Genomic DNA, 16,492 nt, shown 5'->3' with positions numbered 1-16,492 from the left:
GTTCTTCATTGGAAGCGGATTTGGCTCGGAAGTGGCCCCTTGATTGAGGGGGAAGGTGTGGGGCCCACCTGTTCGCTGGTAGTAGGATTGAAGGGCCAGGGAGTACCAGCTCCCCCAGGAAGAATCCTGGGGGTATAGCCTGGCTGTGTTAGCAGATTCCCGTTAGTCGCGTGTGCTTGGGCGGGGGGGCTGTCTGGCACCTTGGTCTTACGGGGTCCTGGCGCAAAGGCCCCTCTGTTCCTTGAATCATATGTCGGGGCCCTGCCCAGTGAGGCCTCTTGTCCCATCGTGAGGGTCTTTTGGCTTGAGAGGAGAGAGGGAGAGTCTTGCTCTATCCTGGACATGATCAAGGTCCCTTTCTCTGGGACGGTCTAATTATTTAAAAATTTTTTTTATTTTTTATAAATTTATTTTTTAATATTTGGTTGTGTTGGGTCTTTGTTGCTGCATGTGGCCTTTTCTCTAGTTGCGGTTACCGGGGGCTACTCTTCGTTGGGGTGCGCGGGCTTCTCATTGTGGTGGCTTCTCTTGTTGCAGAGCACGGGCTCTAGGCGTGCGGGCTTCAGTAGTTGTGGCACACAGGCTTAGTGGGTGTGGCTCGCGGGCTCTAGAGTGCAGGCTCAGTAGTTGTGGCACACAGGCTCAGTGGGTGTGGCTCGAGGGCTCTAGAACGCAGGCTCAGTAGTTGTGGCGCACGGGCTTAGTGGCTCCACGGCATGTGGGATCTTCCCAGACCAGGGCTTGAACCCGTGTCCCTTGCGTTGGCAGGCAGATTTTTAACCGCTGTGCCACCAGGGAAGTCCCTGGGACAGTCTAATTATTGATTGATTGATTGAGATACAGTTAACATACCATAAAATTTACACTTTTATTTTATTTTTTTCAGTTTTTTAAAATTTTTGGCTGCACCGTGTGGTATGCAGGATTTTAGTTCCCTGACCAGGGATCGAACCCACGCCCCTGGCAATGAATGGAAGCACGAAGTCATAACCACTGGGCTCCCAGGGAGGTCCCAAAGTTTACTTTTAAAGTGTATAATGCAGTGGTTTTAAAATATATTCACGAGGTTGTGCCACCATCCCCACTCTCTGATTTCAGAGTGGGGGGGTCTGATTTTGAGGGTCCTTGCTGGGCTTAAAATGCAGATGTCTAGGACTGCTCCCTGAGTTTCTGAGGAGTCGGGCTCTGCGTTTTTAATAGCTCTTCAAAAGATTCTGAAGCCGTGGTTTGTTGACACCCAGTTCAATGGCTCTTTCCCTTGGGCATTAGAAAGTGATCCCTGTTCAGGAGCCATTCCTGGCCTAGGGAGGAGACGGGCAAGCAACAAACCAGTACAGTTCACCTGATGAGGCTGGAGACTGGGGGGGGGGGAGGGTAAGCTGGGGCGGCAGTGGAGGAGAAGGTGAGTTAAATGTGTCTGGGGGATGCTGGAAGGGCTTCCTGGGGACGGAGCCTTTGAGCTGAAGTTCCGAGAGTAGCAGTTCCTTTTGTGTGGTGGCACGTTGGGTGGAGGGGGCAGCTTGTGCAAAGGCTTGGAGGCCTGAGTGCCGTGGGACAGGGGACATTCCAGAAAATGCCAACTGGAGAAGCAGAGGCTTAAGAAGAGGGGCAATGTGAGAAGCATCCCTCAGGTCACTCCTGTGATCAAAAAAACCAAAAACAAAAGTAAAATGTAGGGCTTCCCTGGTGGCGCGGTGGTTGAGGGTCTGCCTGCTGGTGCAGGGGACGCGGGTTCGTGCCCTGGTCTGGGAAGATCCCACGTGCCGCGGAGCGGCTGGGCCCGTGAGCCATGGCTGCTGGGCCTACGCGTCCGGAACCTGTGTTCTACAATGGGAGAGGCCACAATGGTGAGAGGCCCGCGTACCACAAAAAAAAAAAAAAAAAAAAAGTAAAATGTAAAATTCCACACACTTGCAAAAGGATGTTGTAATGAACTTCCCTCTATGTACTCATTGCCCATTTTTTTTCTATTTCTTTTTTATAAAAATTATTATTTATTTTATTTATTTTTGGCTGCATTGTGTCTTTGTTGCTGTGTACCGGCTTTCTCTAGTTGTGGTGAGCGGGGGCTACTCACACACCCCCGCTCGGAGGTGAAGAAGCTCGGAGGCCTCCTCCTTCCCTTGTGGTGGCGGCCCCCTATTTGCTGTTACCTCTGCAGAATTCGCTGCCTTTCCTGAGGGGAAGGTACACGGACTTAGAAATGAAGCCTCCATTCCAGGGAAAAGACTCAACTGTTGCAAACCCAGCACGACCGGGCCTCCCAGGCTTGGCTGTCGGGAGACCGGGGCGGGGCGGGGGGAACCAATCTGACCTGCTGCCCGGGCAGCTGCTTCTCTCGTCCAGGCCTGCTGCCCTGAACGCCTGTCCCAGGACAGGGGGTGCTGGCCTAAGGACAGCACTGGGGCGCAGCATGTGGAGAAGGTGATCGCGTCGGGGGTGCTGAGACTGGACGGAGGAAGCTGCAGCTCACCTCCTGTTTTGTTTTTTTTTAATTCATGTAATTTCTAGGTGGTTTTGAGAGAAATTCAGTATTCCGTACTGTAACTGGAAATGATATGATGCTGGAGTTTCTGGGAGTGTCTTGCCCTGTGTTCTCTTTGCTCTGCAGTGGCGTTCTTACTTTGATAAATCCGCGAATTGGGCATCAGAAGGGGTCAGCCTCAGGCTGCTCGGTGGAATTCAGGCCCAGCTCTTCCCACTTGTGCCCAGGAGCCCTGTATACCAAGCTTGCCTGATAAGGATTGCCCCTGGGCCCAGCCTCTCTCTCAGGAGATAGAGTCCCTAGGTCTAGGATGTGGCCTGGGAAGCTGATTTTTTAACAGGTGTCTGGGATGATCCCAGATGATTGGGTCTGGGAAATTTGTCAGGAAAGTCACGTATGGTTCAAAACACTAGACCCCAGGATACAGTGACCCGGGGCAGCTATGGAGCTGGGTCTGATGGCTGCCTTCTGCCCCTGTAATGGTGGGAGGAGGGAGACAGGATTGAGGGCACTTCGGAAGGAAGGAGGGAAGGGAAGGCAAGTCTGGCTACTGCCTCTCAGGAGGAAGGGTGAGTGGGAGGGGCCGATGCTGTTGGAAGGGTGGGCAGTAATCGGGGAAACCTTTCCCGTCCTGGCAAGGGCTCGGCCGGATGCAGAGGCTGAAGGGGTGTCGCAGTCATAGCTCCCGGGAAACCCCTGGTGCCTGTGTGGGGTGTGCAGACAGGCCCTTCCTCCCTGGACTTAACGGTTGCCATGGCAGCAGCAGGGCTTTCCAAGCCTGGAGGCTTCCATCCATGCAAATATGTATGGAAAAAGAGGCAGGACAGAGGAGGCGGGGCTCGTAGACAGAATCACTGGAAAAGGCAGTAGAAATAGTTCTGGGTGCTCTCCCTCCTGGGAGTGTCAGAGAGGCACCCCATCAGTGAGGACGTTTAAGGCAGGAGGGGCCCTTCAGGAGGTGTTGGGAAGATACAGGGATTCCTGCCCACCATGGGCTTTTCTTAGAGCATCCCAGTTCCTTTGGCCTTGATTTGGGGATTTCACGGCACACTGACATAGGTCTATCCCCTCTTTGTCTTGGTTGTACAGGCACTGGTCAGTAAGATGGGAAGCCCACATTAGGGCAGAAAACCTTCTGTAGATATTTGCAAAAGCAGAATGAAACAATAAGATGAGTGGACATCTTACTGGAAATACCAACATGGATTTCTTTCTTTTTTTTTTTCTTTTATTTATTTTATTTTTGGCTGTGTTGGGTCTTCATTGCTGCACGCGGGCTTCCTCTAGTTGCGGTGAGCGGGGGCTACTCTCTTTTGCGGTGCGCAGGCTTCTCATTGTGGTGGCTTCTTTTGTTGCAGAGCACAGTCTCTAGGTGCGGGGGCTTCAGTAGTTGTGGCTCGCGGGCTCTAGAGCGCAGGCTCAGTAGCTGTGGTGCACGGGCTTAGTTGCTCCGTGGCATGTGAAATCTTCCCGGACCAGGGCTCGAACCCGTGTCCCCTGCACTGGCAGGCAGATTCTCAACCATTGCGCCACCAGGGAAGCCCCCAACGTGGATTTCTAACCAGGAAGTCTGATAAGTGGAGAGAAGTTGTGCCGTTCCTATTGTTTGTTACGAATCTTGAGATTTAAAAATGTCATTGGTCTGGTAGGTGCTGTTTCTTATTTATTAGGGCCTCATAGTTTCGTTCTCTCATTTGCATCCAGCGCTGTCCTGAAGAGCTGATACACGTATCATACACATAATGGTAACTCATTACCCATCAGAGCAACCCTGGGAGGTGAAGGCACTGTTGTTATTGGTGAAGACCAATTATCATTGATTCTTGATGGAATTCACCGGCCCAAGGATGTTTTAAGAATACAGCCTGCCATTAGGGGCAGAGCAGGTGGGGGCAGAATAGCAGCTTTTACAAATGGACAACCTCGCCGATGGTCATGAGTTGAGTTGGAAACCTGCCAGACTTGTCTGGAGACCTTCAGTAGGAAAAATCTCTCTTAAATTTCAAATCTGTTACTTTTTTTTTGCGGTACGCGGGCCTCTCACTGTTGTGGCCTCTCCCGTTGTGGAGCACAGGCTCCGGATGCGCAGGCTCAGTGGCCATGGCTCACGGGCCCAGCCACTCCGCGGCATGTGGGATCCTCCTGGACCGGGGCACGAACCCGTGTCCCCTGCATCGGCAGGCGAACTCTCAACCACTGCGCCACCAGGGAAGCCCTCAAATCTGTCACTTTTGAAGAGCGATCCTGGTGTGCAGATTGAAAGGGGCTTTCGGAGAATGTTGGGGACTCTTTAATCCGCAGTTAAGGTTTTTGGTAACAGCCTCTTCTTCCCCATGGACTGTGGTGAAGGCTTCCCTTGCCTGAGGGCCACCCTAGGGGATCCCGTGGAATTTGATGCCCCTTGTTTTCAGGACGCATCCAGCGCCGGCGATGTGCCCCCTGCAGCGGCCGCGGTGGCAGATGGTGCCCACCTCCTGGGCTTCTCGGACGAGATCCTCCTGCACATCCTGAGCCACGTCCCCAGCATAGACTTGATTCTGAACGTCCGGCGCACCTGCCGGAAGCTCGCAGCGCTGTGCCTGGACAAGAGCCTCACCCACACGGTGCTGCTGCAGAAGGACTATGAGGTGAGGGGCTTGGGGGTGGCGCTTGGCATGCTGGGGGCAGAGATGGGGAACAACCGAGGTGCCCGACTGAGGCCCCGCACAGCCTGGCAGTGGTGGGGCACTTGCAGGGATATACGGCAAAAGCCAGGGGCCCAAAAGTGCAGGTAGTGTGCCATCTGGGCCAGAGCACAGGTAGAGCAGGCACTCTTCTGGAAGGGTCTTGGGCCTTGGCACTGGGCCAGGAGGGAGACTGACTTCCTGGTAGGTACCCAGGAGTGGACATGCGGGCCCACTGTCAGTGTTGGGCTTTCCTGTGGAGTTAAGCACAGTTGGAGGCACCACCTCTCCCCACCAGCGGCATCCGAGCGTTCTGGTTGCTCTGCATCCTCGTCAACACTTGGTGGTGTCGGTCTTTTCAGTTTAGCCATTGTGATGTGTGGGAGGTGGTACCTCGTTGTAGTTTTAACTTGTATTCTCTGGTGGAGGATGCTGTCGATTATGCTTTCTTCAGGTGCGTGGGCCATTTGTATATCTTCTCAGAAGTGTCTGTGCAAGGCTTTTGCCCATTCATTATTGTCTATCTTTTTCTTAGTGAGTTTTGGGAGTTCCATATATATTCTGGTACAAGTCCTTTGTGGGGTGTGTTGTGAATATTTTCTCTTATGGTCTGTGGCTTGCCGTTTCGTTTTGATTAATAGTGTCTTTTGAAGAGCATAAGTTTTTAATTTTGGTGAGGTCCAATTTATTGAATTTTTGAGTTCATGCTTTTTGTATTCCGTTGAAGAAATCTTTGTGAAACCTGAGGTCATGAAGATTTTCTCCTATGTTGTCTTCTTTCTTCTTTTTAACTTTTTAGAAAGTTTTAATTTATTTTTTTGGCTGTGTTGGGTCTTTGTTGCTGCACACGGGCTTTTCTCTAGTTGCGGCGAGCAGGGGCTACTCTTCATTGTGGTGCACAGGCTTCTCTTGTTGTGGAGCAGTGGCTCTAGGCGCGTGGGCTTCAGTAGTTGTGGCACGTAGGCTAATAGTTGTGGCTTGCGGGCTTAGTTGCTCCGCGGCATGTGGGATCTTCCCAGACCAGGGCTCGAACCCGTGTCCTCTGCACTGGCAGGTGGATTCCTAACCACTGCGCCACCAGGGAAGCCCCTCTATCTATTTTTTTAATAGGGTTGTTTCTTTGCTATTGAGTTGTATGAGTTCTCTGTATATTTCGGATATTAACCCTTTATCAGATATATGATTTGCAGTATCTTTTCCCATTTAATAGGCTGCCTTTCATTTTGTTGCTGGTTCCCTCTGCTGTGCAGAAACTGCTCAGGTGATGTAGTTCCTCTTGTTTCTTTTCGCTTCTATTGTTTTTGGTGTCAGATTTCAAAAAATCATCACTAAGACTGATGTCAAGGAACTTATTACTACTTATATTTTCTTCTAGGAGCTTTATGGTTCCTGGTCTTACGTTCAAGTGTTTAATCCATTTTGGGTTAATTTTGGTGTATGGTGTAGATAGTGGTCCAGTTTCATTCTTTTGCCTGTGGCTGTCCAGTATTCCCAGCACCCTTCTATGTTGTCTTATAGAAGTTTATAGGTTTAGCTCTTATGGCAGGTCTGTGATCCTTTTGTGTTCATCTCCACATATGCCGTGAGGTCAGGGTGAGGCTCACTGTTCTGCCCACAGCTATTCACGGCTTCCACCACTACTTACTGAAAAGATTATCCAGTCCTCGCCGAATTGCCTGCAACCTGGAAAATCAGTTGATGACCTGTTTTAAAGATAAACAGAGGCCTTGCCCTTAACTCAAATTTTAGGGGACTTGGAGGGGCTCCTACTGCTGTTGCTGGCTGGGCAGTGATGCCTTTGAAACCCAGAATGAGGTCCCTTAGAGCTCAGTCTCTTTCTGTGAGAGCACTGTGCTCCTCCCTGATGGAGAGCTGAACTTACTCCCCAAAGTGCTGAGGTCAGGCTTCCTGCCCACGAGGGTTCTTTACTGTAGAGGAAGGGCAGGTGCACAGTCTGTCTGGAGCGTTTAGAATGTGTGTCCCTCGTCTGCACAGTTCTGCGTGTGCATTTGCTGTAGAGAGTGATCACGTGCACAAGCCTTGTGTACATGGATGCTGTGTTGTCTGAAGGCCTTGGTGGCCACTGGGCCCCCGACTGGACGTACTGTGGCTCCCTCGGCCGTCCAGGCCAGGTTTTTGAGGAACATTTAATGATATGAAAGTGCATGTGACGTAAAGGAAAGTGACAGTGAAAGAACGCTTCCAGAGCGTGATTCCACTATGTGATTTCAAAAAACCCCACCTAACATAAAACTTCCCATCCTAACCACTTTTTTTTTTTTTGGATACGTTAGGTCTTCGTTGCTGTGTGCAGGCTTCTTATTGCAGTGGCTTCTCTTGTTGCGGAGCACAGGCTATAGGTGCGCAGGCTTCAGTAGTTGTGGCGCATGGGCTTAGTTGCTCCATGGCATGTGGGATCTTCCCGGACCAGGGCTCTAACCTGTGTCCTCTGCACTGGCAGGCGGATTCCTAACCACTGCACCACCAGGGAAGTCCTCTAACCACTTTTTTTTTTTTTTTGCCGGACGCGGGCCTGTCACTGTTGTGGCCTCTCCGGTTGCGGAGCACAGGCTCCGGACGCGCAGGCTCAGCGGCCATGGCTCACGGGCCCAGCCGCTCCGCGGCATGTGGGATCTTCCCGGAACAGGGCACGAACCCGTGTCCCCTGCATCGGCAGGTGGACTCTCAACCACTGCGCCACCAGGGAAGCCCCCCTAGCCACTTTTAAGTGTACCATTTCGTTAGCCCTAAGTACATTCACAGTGTTACGCAACCATCATCACTCTTTCTGAAACTTTCTCATCACCTTAAACAGAAACTCTGGAGCTATTAAGCGATAGCTCCCATGTCCCCTTTGCCCAGGCCTCTGGTAACCTCTATTCTACTTTCTCTTCCTGGTTTTGCCTGTTCTGGATCTTTCATGTAAGTGATCATACAACATGTGATCTTTATGAGTGGCTTCTTTGGGCATCATGTCCTCAAGGTTCACTCATGCTGTAGCAGCGTCAGGATCTCATTCCTCTCCATGCCGAGTAGAATTCCACTGCATGGATGGACCCCATTGCCTTTACCTGTTCATCCGTTGATGGACGGCTGGGTTGTTGCTGCCTTCCGGTTGTTGTGAACGGTTCTCCGTGGACATGGGTGTGCAGGAGTCTGAGTCCCCGCTTTCAGTCCCCTTGGGGGTACACCTGGCTGTGGAACTGTGGGTCACGTGGTAACTCTGTTTGGCTTTCGGAGGAGCCACCAGACTTTTCCACAGGGGCTGCCCCATTTTCCGTTCCCGCCTGGCTGAGGCTCCTGACTGTCGGTGGAAGGTAAGCATGCGGGGGGGGGGCGAGGCGCCAGCCCTGCCCTCATTGCCCCTCCTCAGCTGGAGCGGGGCCTCTGCCGCGCCCCCCGCGGCTCCCTGACTGTCACGGTGGAGAGCGCGGTCTGGGGGGCGAGGGTGGAGGAGACGCCGGTGCCTGCAGCCCCTCTCTCCCCCCCTCCGCCCACCCACAGGCCAGCGAGGACAAGGTGAAGCAGCTGGTGACGGAGATCGGCTGGGAGATCCAGCAGCTCAGCATGGCCGGCTGCTACTGGCTGTCGGGCAGCACGGTGGAGCACGTGGCCCGCTGCCGCGGCCTGGTGAAGGTGAACCTCTCGGGCTGCCACCTGACCTCCCTGCGCCTCTCCAAGGTTCTGTCGGCCCTGCAGCGCCTGCGCTCCCTGGCCATTGACGTGAGCCCCGGCTTCGACGCCAGCCAGCTGAGCGGTGAGTGCAAGGCCACGCTGAGCCGTGTGCGGGAGCTCAAGCAGACGCTGTACACGCCCTCGTACGGCGTGGTGCCCTGCTGTACCAGCCTCGAGAAGCTGCTGCTGTACTTCGAGATCCTGGACCGCACGCGCGAGGGCGCCGTGCTCTCGGGCCAGCTCATGGTGGGCCAGAGCAACGTGCCGCGCTATCAGCACCTGCGCGTCTTCTACGCCCGCCTGGCCCCCGGCTACATCAACCAGGAGGTGGTGCGCCTTTACCTGGCTGTGCTCAGCGACCGCACGCCCGAGAACCTGCACGCCTTCCTCATCTCCGTGCCCGGCAGCTTTGCTGAGAGCGGGGCCACCAAGAACCTCCTGGAGTCCATGGCCCGCAACGTGGCGCTGGACGCGCTGCAGCTGCCCAAGTCCTGGCTCAACGGCTCGGCCCTCCTCCAGCACATGAAGTTCAGCAGCCCCTTCTACTTCAGCTTCAGCCGCTGTGCCCTGTCCGGCGGCCACCTGATCCGGCGCGTCATCGACGGCGGCAGGGACCTCCGGAGCCTGGCTGGCCTGAACCTCAGCGGCTGTGCGCACTGCCTGGCGCCCGACTCCCTGCTGCGCAAGGCAGAGGACGACATCGATAGTGGCATCCTGGAGACGCTGGTGGCAGCCTGCGGCAACCTGCGACACCTCAACCTCTCGGCTGCCCACCACCACAGCCCCGAGGGCCCCGGCCGGCACCTGTGCCAGCTGCTGGCACGGCTCTGCCACCTGCGCTCCCTGTCGCTGCCCGTCTGTGCCGTCGCTGACTCGGCGCCGCGGGCCGACCGCGCGCCCGTCCAGCCTGCCACGCACGCTGTGCCCCGTGGCTTCGGCAAGAAGGTCCGCATCGGCGTGCCGTCCGGCCCCGACCCTTTCTCCGGGCAGGCGGGCCCCCTGCCGTCCTCTGTGTTCTGGTCGCTGCTGAAGAGCGTGCCCTTCCTGGACCGCCTCGAGCTGATTGGGTCCAACTTCTCGTCTGCCATGCCGCGCAACGAGCCCGCCATCCGCAACTCGCTCCCCCCCTGCGGCCGGGCACAGAGCGTGGGGGACTCGGAGGTGGCCGCCATCGGCCAGCTGGCCTTCCTGAGGCACCTGACGCTGGCCCAGCTGCCCAGCATCCTGACAGGCTCCGGGCTGGTCAGCATCGGCGTCCAGTGCCAGCAGCTCCAGTCCCTGTCCCTGGCCCACCTGGGCACGATGGGCAAGGTGGCCTACACTTCGGCCCTCGCGGACATGCTGAAGCACTGCAAGCGGCTGAAGGACCTCAGGTGAGGGCACCCGGCCGCCCCGCCGCGCCTCTGCCGGCCCTGTGGGGAGGCCGTAGGGGTGCACGGCCTTCTGCTCGGCAGTGTTGGCGTACCCGCCGCGCACCTGCCGAGGCGAGCGGGGTGCAGGCCTGTCCTTCGGGGCTGAGGGTCTTGGGGGCTGCTGACAAGGGACTGTGCAGTGGTGGGGCTCGGGGGGCGCGGGGGCTCGGGAAGCGGCAGTTGGCGGCGCCCAGGGAGGGTGTGCAGGAGGCGGTGCCGCCCGAGCCTGGCACATCGTCCTCGTTGCCTGGGCTCTAGGACGCTGCTGCGTACGTGATCTTATTAGTCCTCGTGCCTTTCCCACGAGGTGGACGCTGTTCTTGCCAGATGACGGAGCTGGTAAGTGGGGGGCCGGGAGTGGAGCCTAGCTTTGCGACTCTCGAAGGATGAGTCGGGGTTAGCCAGGAGGTGCAGGCGCAAAGCTTTCCGGGAAAGAAGGCAGCGTGTGTAGAAGCCCCAGAGGCTTACAGACAAGCAGCGAGCTCCGAAGCCAGATGATTCTGATCGGGGGCACGGGGGCATCGGTGAGGCGAAGGTGCTGAAGGACTTCGGCCCACAGAGGGAGGGGTCAGGTTCCAGCTTGGAGACGTCCCTCTGGCCTCCCACCTGGACTGGAGGGGCCAGGCCGGGGGAGGGGAGATGGAGAGGCGGGCTCAGAAGGGGGCCGCACACTGTTGAGATGTGGCAGTGCCCGGAGCAGGACGGCCGGACTGACCTGAGGGGCCGCCCCTGGAGAGTGCGGGGTGGTGGGGCCCACGGACCTTGGCAGGGCTTCCCCCACCCAGGCAGTTGTTGGAGGGCCACTGGCGATTTCCTGGGCCCCGAAGCGGAGTGATCCCCGGCGACTCGTGCTGTAGAGTGAAGGCTGTTCTCGTGAGGGCCCAGCATTTAGACGGCCAGCCTTTGTTAACCTGAGCCGGATTTGAAAATGTCTACAGATCTGATCTTGAAAAACTGCAGTTTCCTAAACGTCGTGGTGGCCTCAGGCCTCAGCTCTGCGAGGGCTTCGGGTGGGGGAGGGAGTGGCCGCTGGGCTTGGTCTCCATGAGGCTGGAGCTGGTGGGGCAGCCGGATGAGGGCGGCATCGGGGCACGGGGATGCGCGCGTGTCGTCATCGCCGCACCAGTGAGCACTCGCTGTGTGTCTTCGCTGCGGGCCGGGCACCAGGCTGGGGGCTCTGTGGCGCTGTCTGGCTTGATCTCCTCACTAGGCCCTTTGTCGTTCCTGCTTCATGGAGAGGCAGCGGACGCCTGAGGGAGGAGCTGAGGTCCGCCCGGGTCATCGAAGTCCAGTGCTCGACCTGGGCCCCCGAGCCACACAAAATGGAGACAAGCGTGTCCTTTTCGGACCTCCACTCTCCCCGTAGAAGGCAGGAAATGAACCAGATTTGAGGTGGAGCTTTGCTGCCCCGGCCTTGGAGCCTCCCAGAGCTTTTCTGCCAGGCTGCCTGCCACCCCCAGGGCAACACACGCTGCGAGCCCCCCGCCCAGTCCCTGCCAGCGTGAGGGTTGCGGCCCGGGGTCCAAGCCTGGCCTCCCACGTGGCTTGGCCCCCTCCTGCCCTGTGGGGCGGGGTGCCACCTGTGAGTGAGTGGGGAGGGGCCCTGGCCACAGCCCCTGCCCCTCGCCCTTCACAGGGTGAGCCTGGCTGCCATCTCAGACGATGCTGCCCCTCTTGCCCAGATCGCTCTCAGCTCCCTCCCTTTTCACTGGTTCATCTCCATCCAGTGCCTCCTCCCACCTTGTCCCCTCCTGTGCCTTCACTGTCACATCAGTGGTCTTTCCAGAAGAACTGTTGTGAAGTGAGTGGTCAGTGGGCCATGCGTAACTTGAAGCTGCAGGTGGACCACAAAATACATCCAACAAACGAAAAACCACCAGGTCTGCTGTCCTGTTACCCTGTTGGATTCTCGTGATCAGGAATTGAATGTCCCTTAGTTCGGGGAGCCTGAGGGAGCATTTGAGTTCTAATTTAACTAAACTCAGAGCCAGAGTATTTCTGGATCTGTCATTTTTGTCCTCAGTGTTTTGGCTTTCTTGCTACCCTCTTTAAACCTGGCGCCTTTTCTAACCACGCTGTGGTCAAACCACGTGCTCGTTATTGAGGAGTGTTTGATCAATAGAGAAATCAGTGAAAGTAAAATAAACTCATACATTCACGTAGTTTAAAAAGTCACGGGGCTTCCCTGGTGGTCCAGTGGTTAAGACTCCACGCTTCCACTGCAGGGGGTGCGGGTTCAATCCCTGGTTGAGGAACTAAAATCCCATGTGCCTGCGCGATGCGGCCAAAAAAATAAAAATAAGATAAAATAAAAAGTCACAGTGCTTCAAGGCAGGTAATGAAAACTGGCCGCCTCTCTCCAACGTCCTTTCTGCCTCATATCCACAGTGTCATATTTTAAAATTAATTAATTTTGGCTGCGTTGGGTCTTCATTGCTGTGCACAGGCTTTCTTTCTAGTTGCGGCGAGCGGAGGCTACTCTTCGTCGCGGTGTGCGGGCTTCTCATTGCGGTGGCTTCTCTTGTCGCGGAGCACGGGCTCTAAGCGCGCAGGCTTCAGTAGTTGTGGCTCGCGGGCTCTAGAGCGCAAGCTCAGTAGTTGTGACACATGGGCTTAGTTGCTCCACGGCATGTGAGATCTTCCCGGACCAGGGCTCAAACCCGTGTCCTCTGCATTGGCAGGCAGATTCTTAACCACTGCGCCACCAGGGAAGTCCCACAGTGTCATATCAAATGTCTGCTGCCTGCATGGCCACCTGGAGACGGCAGGTGCTCCCAGCTAACCTGGGCTGCTGGATTCCCTGCACGAGGCCTGTGGTTGGCCCCTTCAGGGCTGCTCTGCCTGGAGGAGTGAGGAGTGGGCGTGGCGTCCAAGCTGGTCCCATGTCCCTGCATCTCCTCGTCCAGGAGACAGACCCTAGCCTTGGGTGGAGGCAGGCAGGACCCACGGCAGGGGCCTCAGAGTCAGAAGGCCTGGGTGGACCTTGGGCTGTCTGTGCCCACGTCCTTGTTTGGTAAAGTGGGGCTGTTCAGACCAAAGGGATTCATCCTTATAAGACACTTAGAACAGGACTTGGCACTTATAATACACGTTATGGTTCTTCATCCATTCAGCAAATAAATGAGCATCTCTTATGCCAGGCACTGTTCCAGGCGCCCAGGACACTGAACAGAACAAAGATCCTTGTCCTCGGGGAGCTTACATTCTAGTGGGGAAAACAGACCAACAGTCAACGTAAAGGAAGCGTATGGTATGTTAGACGGTAACAGACGCCGGGGAGGAGAAGCAGAGCAGGGCGAGGGATGCCTGGGCGCAGGGGTGGCATTTGGGGTACATTTCATGAAGGAGGTGAGCTTTGAGCAGAGAACCCAGGGAGGTGAGTTAGAAAGCAGAACCTGGGGGAAGAGTGCTCCGGGCCAGGCAGGTAGGGTCACATCAGCCGGAACGGTATCCACGACCCACAGGGTGACTTAGGTTTACATGAACTAAAATGAGATGAAACCAAGCATCGAGTTCCTTGGTGGCATCAGCCATGTCTCAGGTGCTTAGTAACCACGTGTGCTGGTGGCCACTGTGCTGGACAGAACACATACAGACACTCCCCTCTGCCCAGAAGGTTCTGTTGGACAGAGCTGAGAGCGCAGGGCCCGAGATGGGTGTGCCGGGGTCTCAGGAGCCAGAATGGAAGTAGGGCAGGTCTCGCTGCTGTGCCACAAGTGGCCTGGGGGCAGCGGCAGGGCCACCGTCAGGGGCACGTCAGACATGCAGGGAGCAGCCAGGCGAGAGCGGGGGTTGGGGCATGGCCAGAAATAGCCAGCTTCTGGCTTCACGGGGAATCTGCTGATTGATTGGGTGCATGGGATGGGTGCTGAGGCTAGGGGGGTCCAGGCGGTACCAGGGCTTCTGGCCTGAGCCGTTGAGCTGACGTGGCTGCCATGTGGCTGAGAGAGAAAGGCAGGGGTGAGGCTGCACACATGTGGGTTGGAGAAGGCTGGATGCCCCCTGGCCCTCCCCCCAACCCCCAGAGAGGAGGACCGTCCCCCAGGTCCGCCAGCTGGCGCTTGCACTGCAGAGATCGCCCAACAGTATCTGGTCAGGAGGATGAGGACTTGGTAGGAGCTGTCGGGGAGAGGAGGTGGGGGTGGGGATGTTCTGGAAGCTGAAGGGAGAGACTGCCCTTTAGGCTGCTGCAGACTGTGGCTGCCCCCATTGGCTTGTATTTGTACGTCCGCCACGTGCTCTCCCCGTGCTTACAGGTCTTTGACGTTTTAACAACCTTGGGAGTGTCGATATTATCATCCCATTTTGCAGATGAGGAAAGTGGGGCCCAGAAGGTTAATGAACTTGCTCAGGAGACACGGCTGGTCTGTGGGCAGCTGGGAGCGGGTCCTGTCTCGTGGGGTGGCTGGATGTCAAATGGGGTAACCTGGTGTTTAGTGGTCACCAAGTGACTTCCGGGGCCTCGGACGTGATCCCCGTGGCCCAGACCTTCCCCCGGGGCAGGGCCGTGTGAGCAGTGTGGGTTTTGTGGGCCGACCTGAGGACCTGACCGCCTCTCATAATGGGCTTTCTGTGCGCGCGGCTGCTGAGCCCACACCTCATCGGAGCTGGGTACTGCCTGTTCGGAACAAACACCAGTTTCTAGAACTTGGCCAAATGGCCCCGTTCCTCTGGATTCCTGCCTTCTGTGGCAAGCGGAGCCCGGGGGGATGGAGGGAAAGGAGCAGATGGTGCCTGCCTGTCACACCGCTCCCAGGGCGGCCTCCCGGACAGCTTCCGCACTTCCCTGGTTGGCCTCCGCCGTCCCCACCAGCGAGGTCTGTGAGCTGCAGCTCTTTGCCAGCTGGGGCCAGGGCCGCTCCTGCCGGAACACGTCGTCCCGCTGGGGCCTCACAGGCTCTGGATTTGTGGTGTACCTCGCCAGCGGGAGGATGCCAAGCTGGGCAGAGCAGGGCACCTGATGAAGCCCTGCCTGGTGGAGAGGGGAAGGGAGAACGTCACCCTGAGTCACCCTGGGCTGCCCCTGACCTTGGAACTGGGGCGGCGTCTGGGCGTAAGCGAGAGGGCTTCTTGGAGCCAGGCCCTGGAGGCTATGCCAGGGCAACCCTCCAGGCCTGGGCGCTGCTCGGAGGGGCGCCTGAGAGGTGGGCAGGCAGATGAGGGGCGGCCCGAGCGCCGGTCTGTGCCCACAGAGCCTCTCGGAGAGCAAGCGTCGGAGGCCAGACCCTTCGAGGTCGGAAGGCTGAGGCCCGCCCCCCAGGGCGAAGCCAGTCACAGAGGCGCCCCTCTTCCTCTGCCCTGAGCAAAGACACTGCCCGTCACTCGAGTCAGGTTAGCTCTGCCAGCCCACCGCCCGGAGGAGCGGGACACGGTGTGGATGTGCCAGCCTCACCCGCCCCACCAGGCCTGCCCGCCCTGAGCACCCGTGATGGGGGCTTCCTTCAGGGGGAGGAATCTGGAGTGGCTGGCAGGCCGAAAAAAAGGTTCAAAAGCGTGTAGTACTCAGCTCCCTCTCTCTCTCCCCTCTGTCTGCTTGAGATCCCCAGCAGGTAGCGCAGACCCGCATCGCCACCTAGTGACCGAGGTGCTGCAGGCCTGTCCTTCCCGCCGCCCGCGGTCCAGCTTCCTCACTGCTGCAGGGACGACTCTCGGGTCAGGGCTTTTCTCCCCCCTCCAGTTTTCGCACTTTCAGGTCTGCACAGTATGCTTACCTTAGGATCTTTTAAAAAGATAGAACCAAATAATATGTTCAGACATTTTCTTAAGAGACATAAGCTTCTCGGAACATTCACACCCATGGGCGAGATGCACTTGCTTACTCTCTGGGCCCAGGGTGTTCGGGGGCTCGGGTCCGGGTCCGTGGCCCACAGCTCTGAGAGGCCCGGCTCGCGGCTCCCTCACTTCTTCCCGGTTTCTTTAGGGATGAAATTCATTCAGTGGCGTCCAGCGGGTGAGGCATCGCTGAGCACTGCAGCCCTTGGGGAGCCCTTTCCCTGGTGTTTGTGCCTGAGCAGCCCTGCCCGGGGGCTTCCTTCCTGCTGCACCCGGAACCCTCGACGGGGTGAGGCTTTTCAGAATCATACCCCAGAGAGACCTGCGTTCCCCCGACAGTTTTAGGAGCTTGCTAGAACTTCTGCTTACGTGTAATTAAAATAAAAACGCAGTCTCGCTGCTGCATTTCAGTGACTGGTGGCTCCCGTACCGGATGGCTCCGAACAGACGTGCCGTCACCGCAGACTTGATTTTTTTTTAATTAA

The 16,492-nt window shown here is 56.8% G+C and overlaps 1 protein-coding gene across 2 annotated transcripts in view; it reads left to right on the top strand.

Moving 5' to 3' along the window:
* The window catches only part of FBXL18 (F-box and leucine rich repeat protein 18), a 92,459-nt gene that overhangs the window by 1,132 nt on the left and 74,835 nt on the right, over positions 1–16,492 (top strand). For both annotated transcript variants that reach the window (XM_060284378.1, XM_030846635.2), the window contains exons 2-3: positions 4,897–5,112; positions 8,653–10,196. In XM_060284378.1, the coding sequence (XP_060140361.1) occupies positions 4,897–5,112; positions 8,653–10,196 (1,760 nt within the window). The remainder of the gene's footprint in view (positions 1–4,896; positions 5,113–8,652; positions 10,197–16,492) is intronic.

Source organism: Globicephala melas, chromosome 15 (genome assembly GCF_963455315.2).
Source record: "Globicephala melas chromosome 15, mGloMel1.2, whole genome shotgun sequence".
Taxonomy (NCBI): domain Eukaryota; kingdom Metazoa; phylum Chordata; class Mammalia; order Artiodactyla; family Delphinidae; genus Globicephala; species Globicephala melas.
Note: the sequence above shows the minus strand (reverse complement) of the source record. Positions and strands in the feature narration are given on the sequence as shown.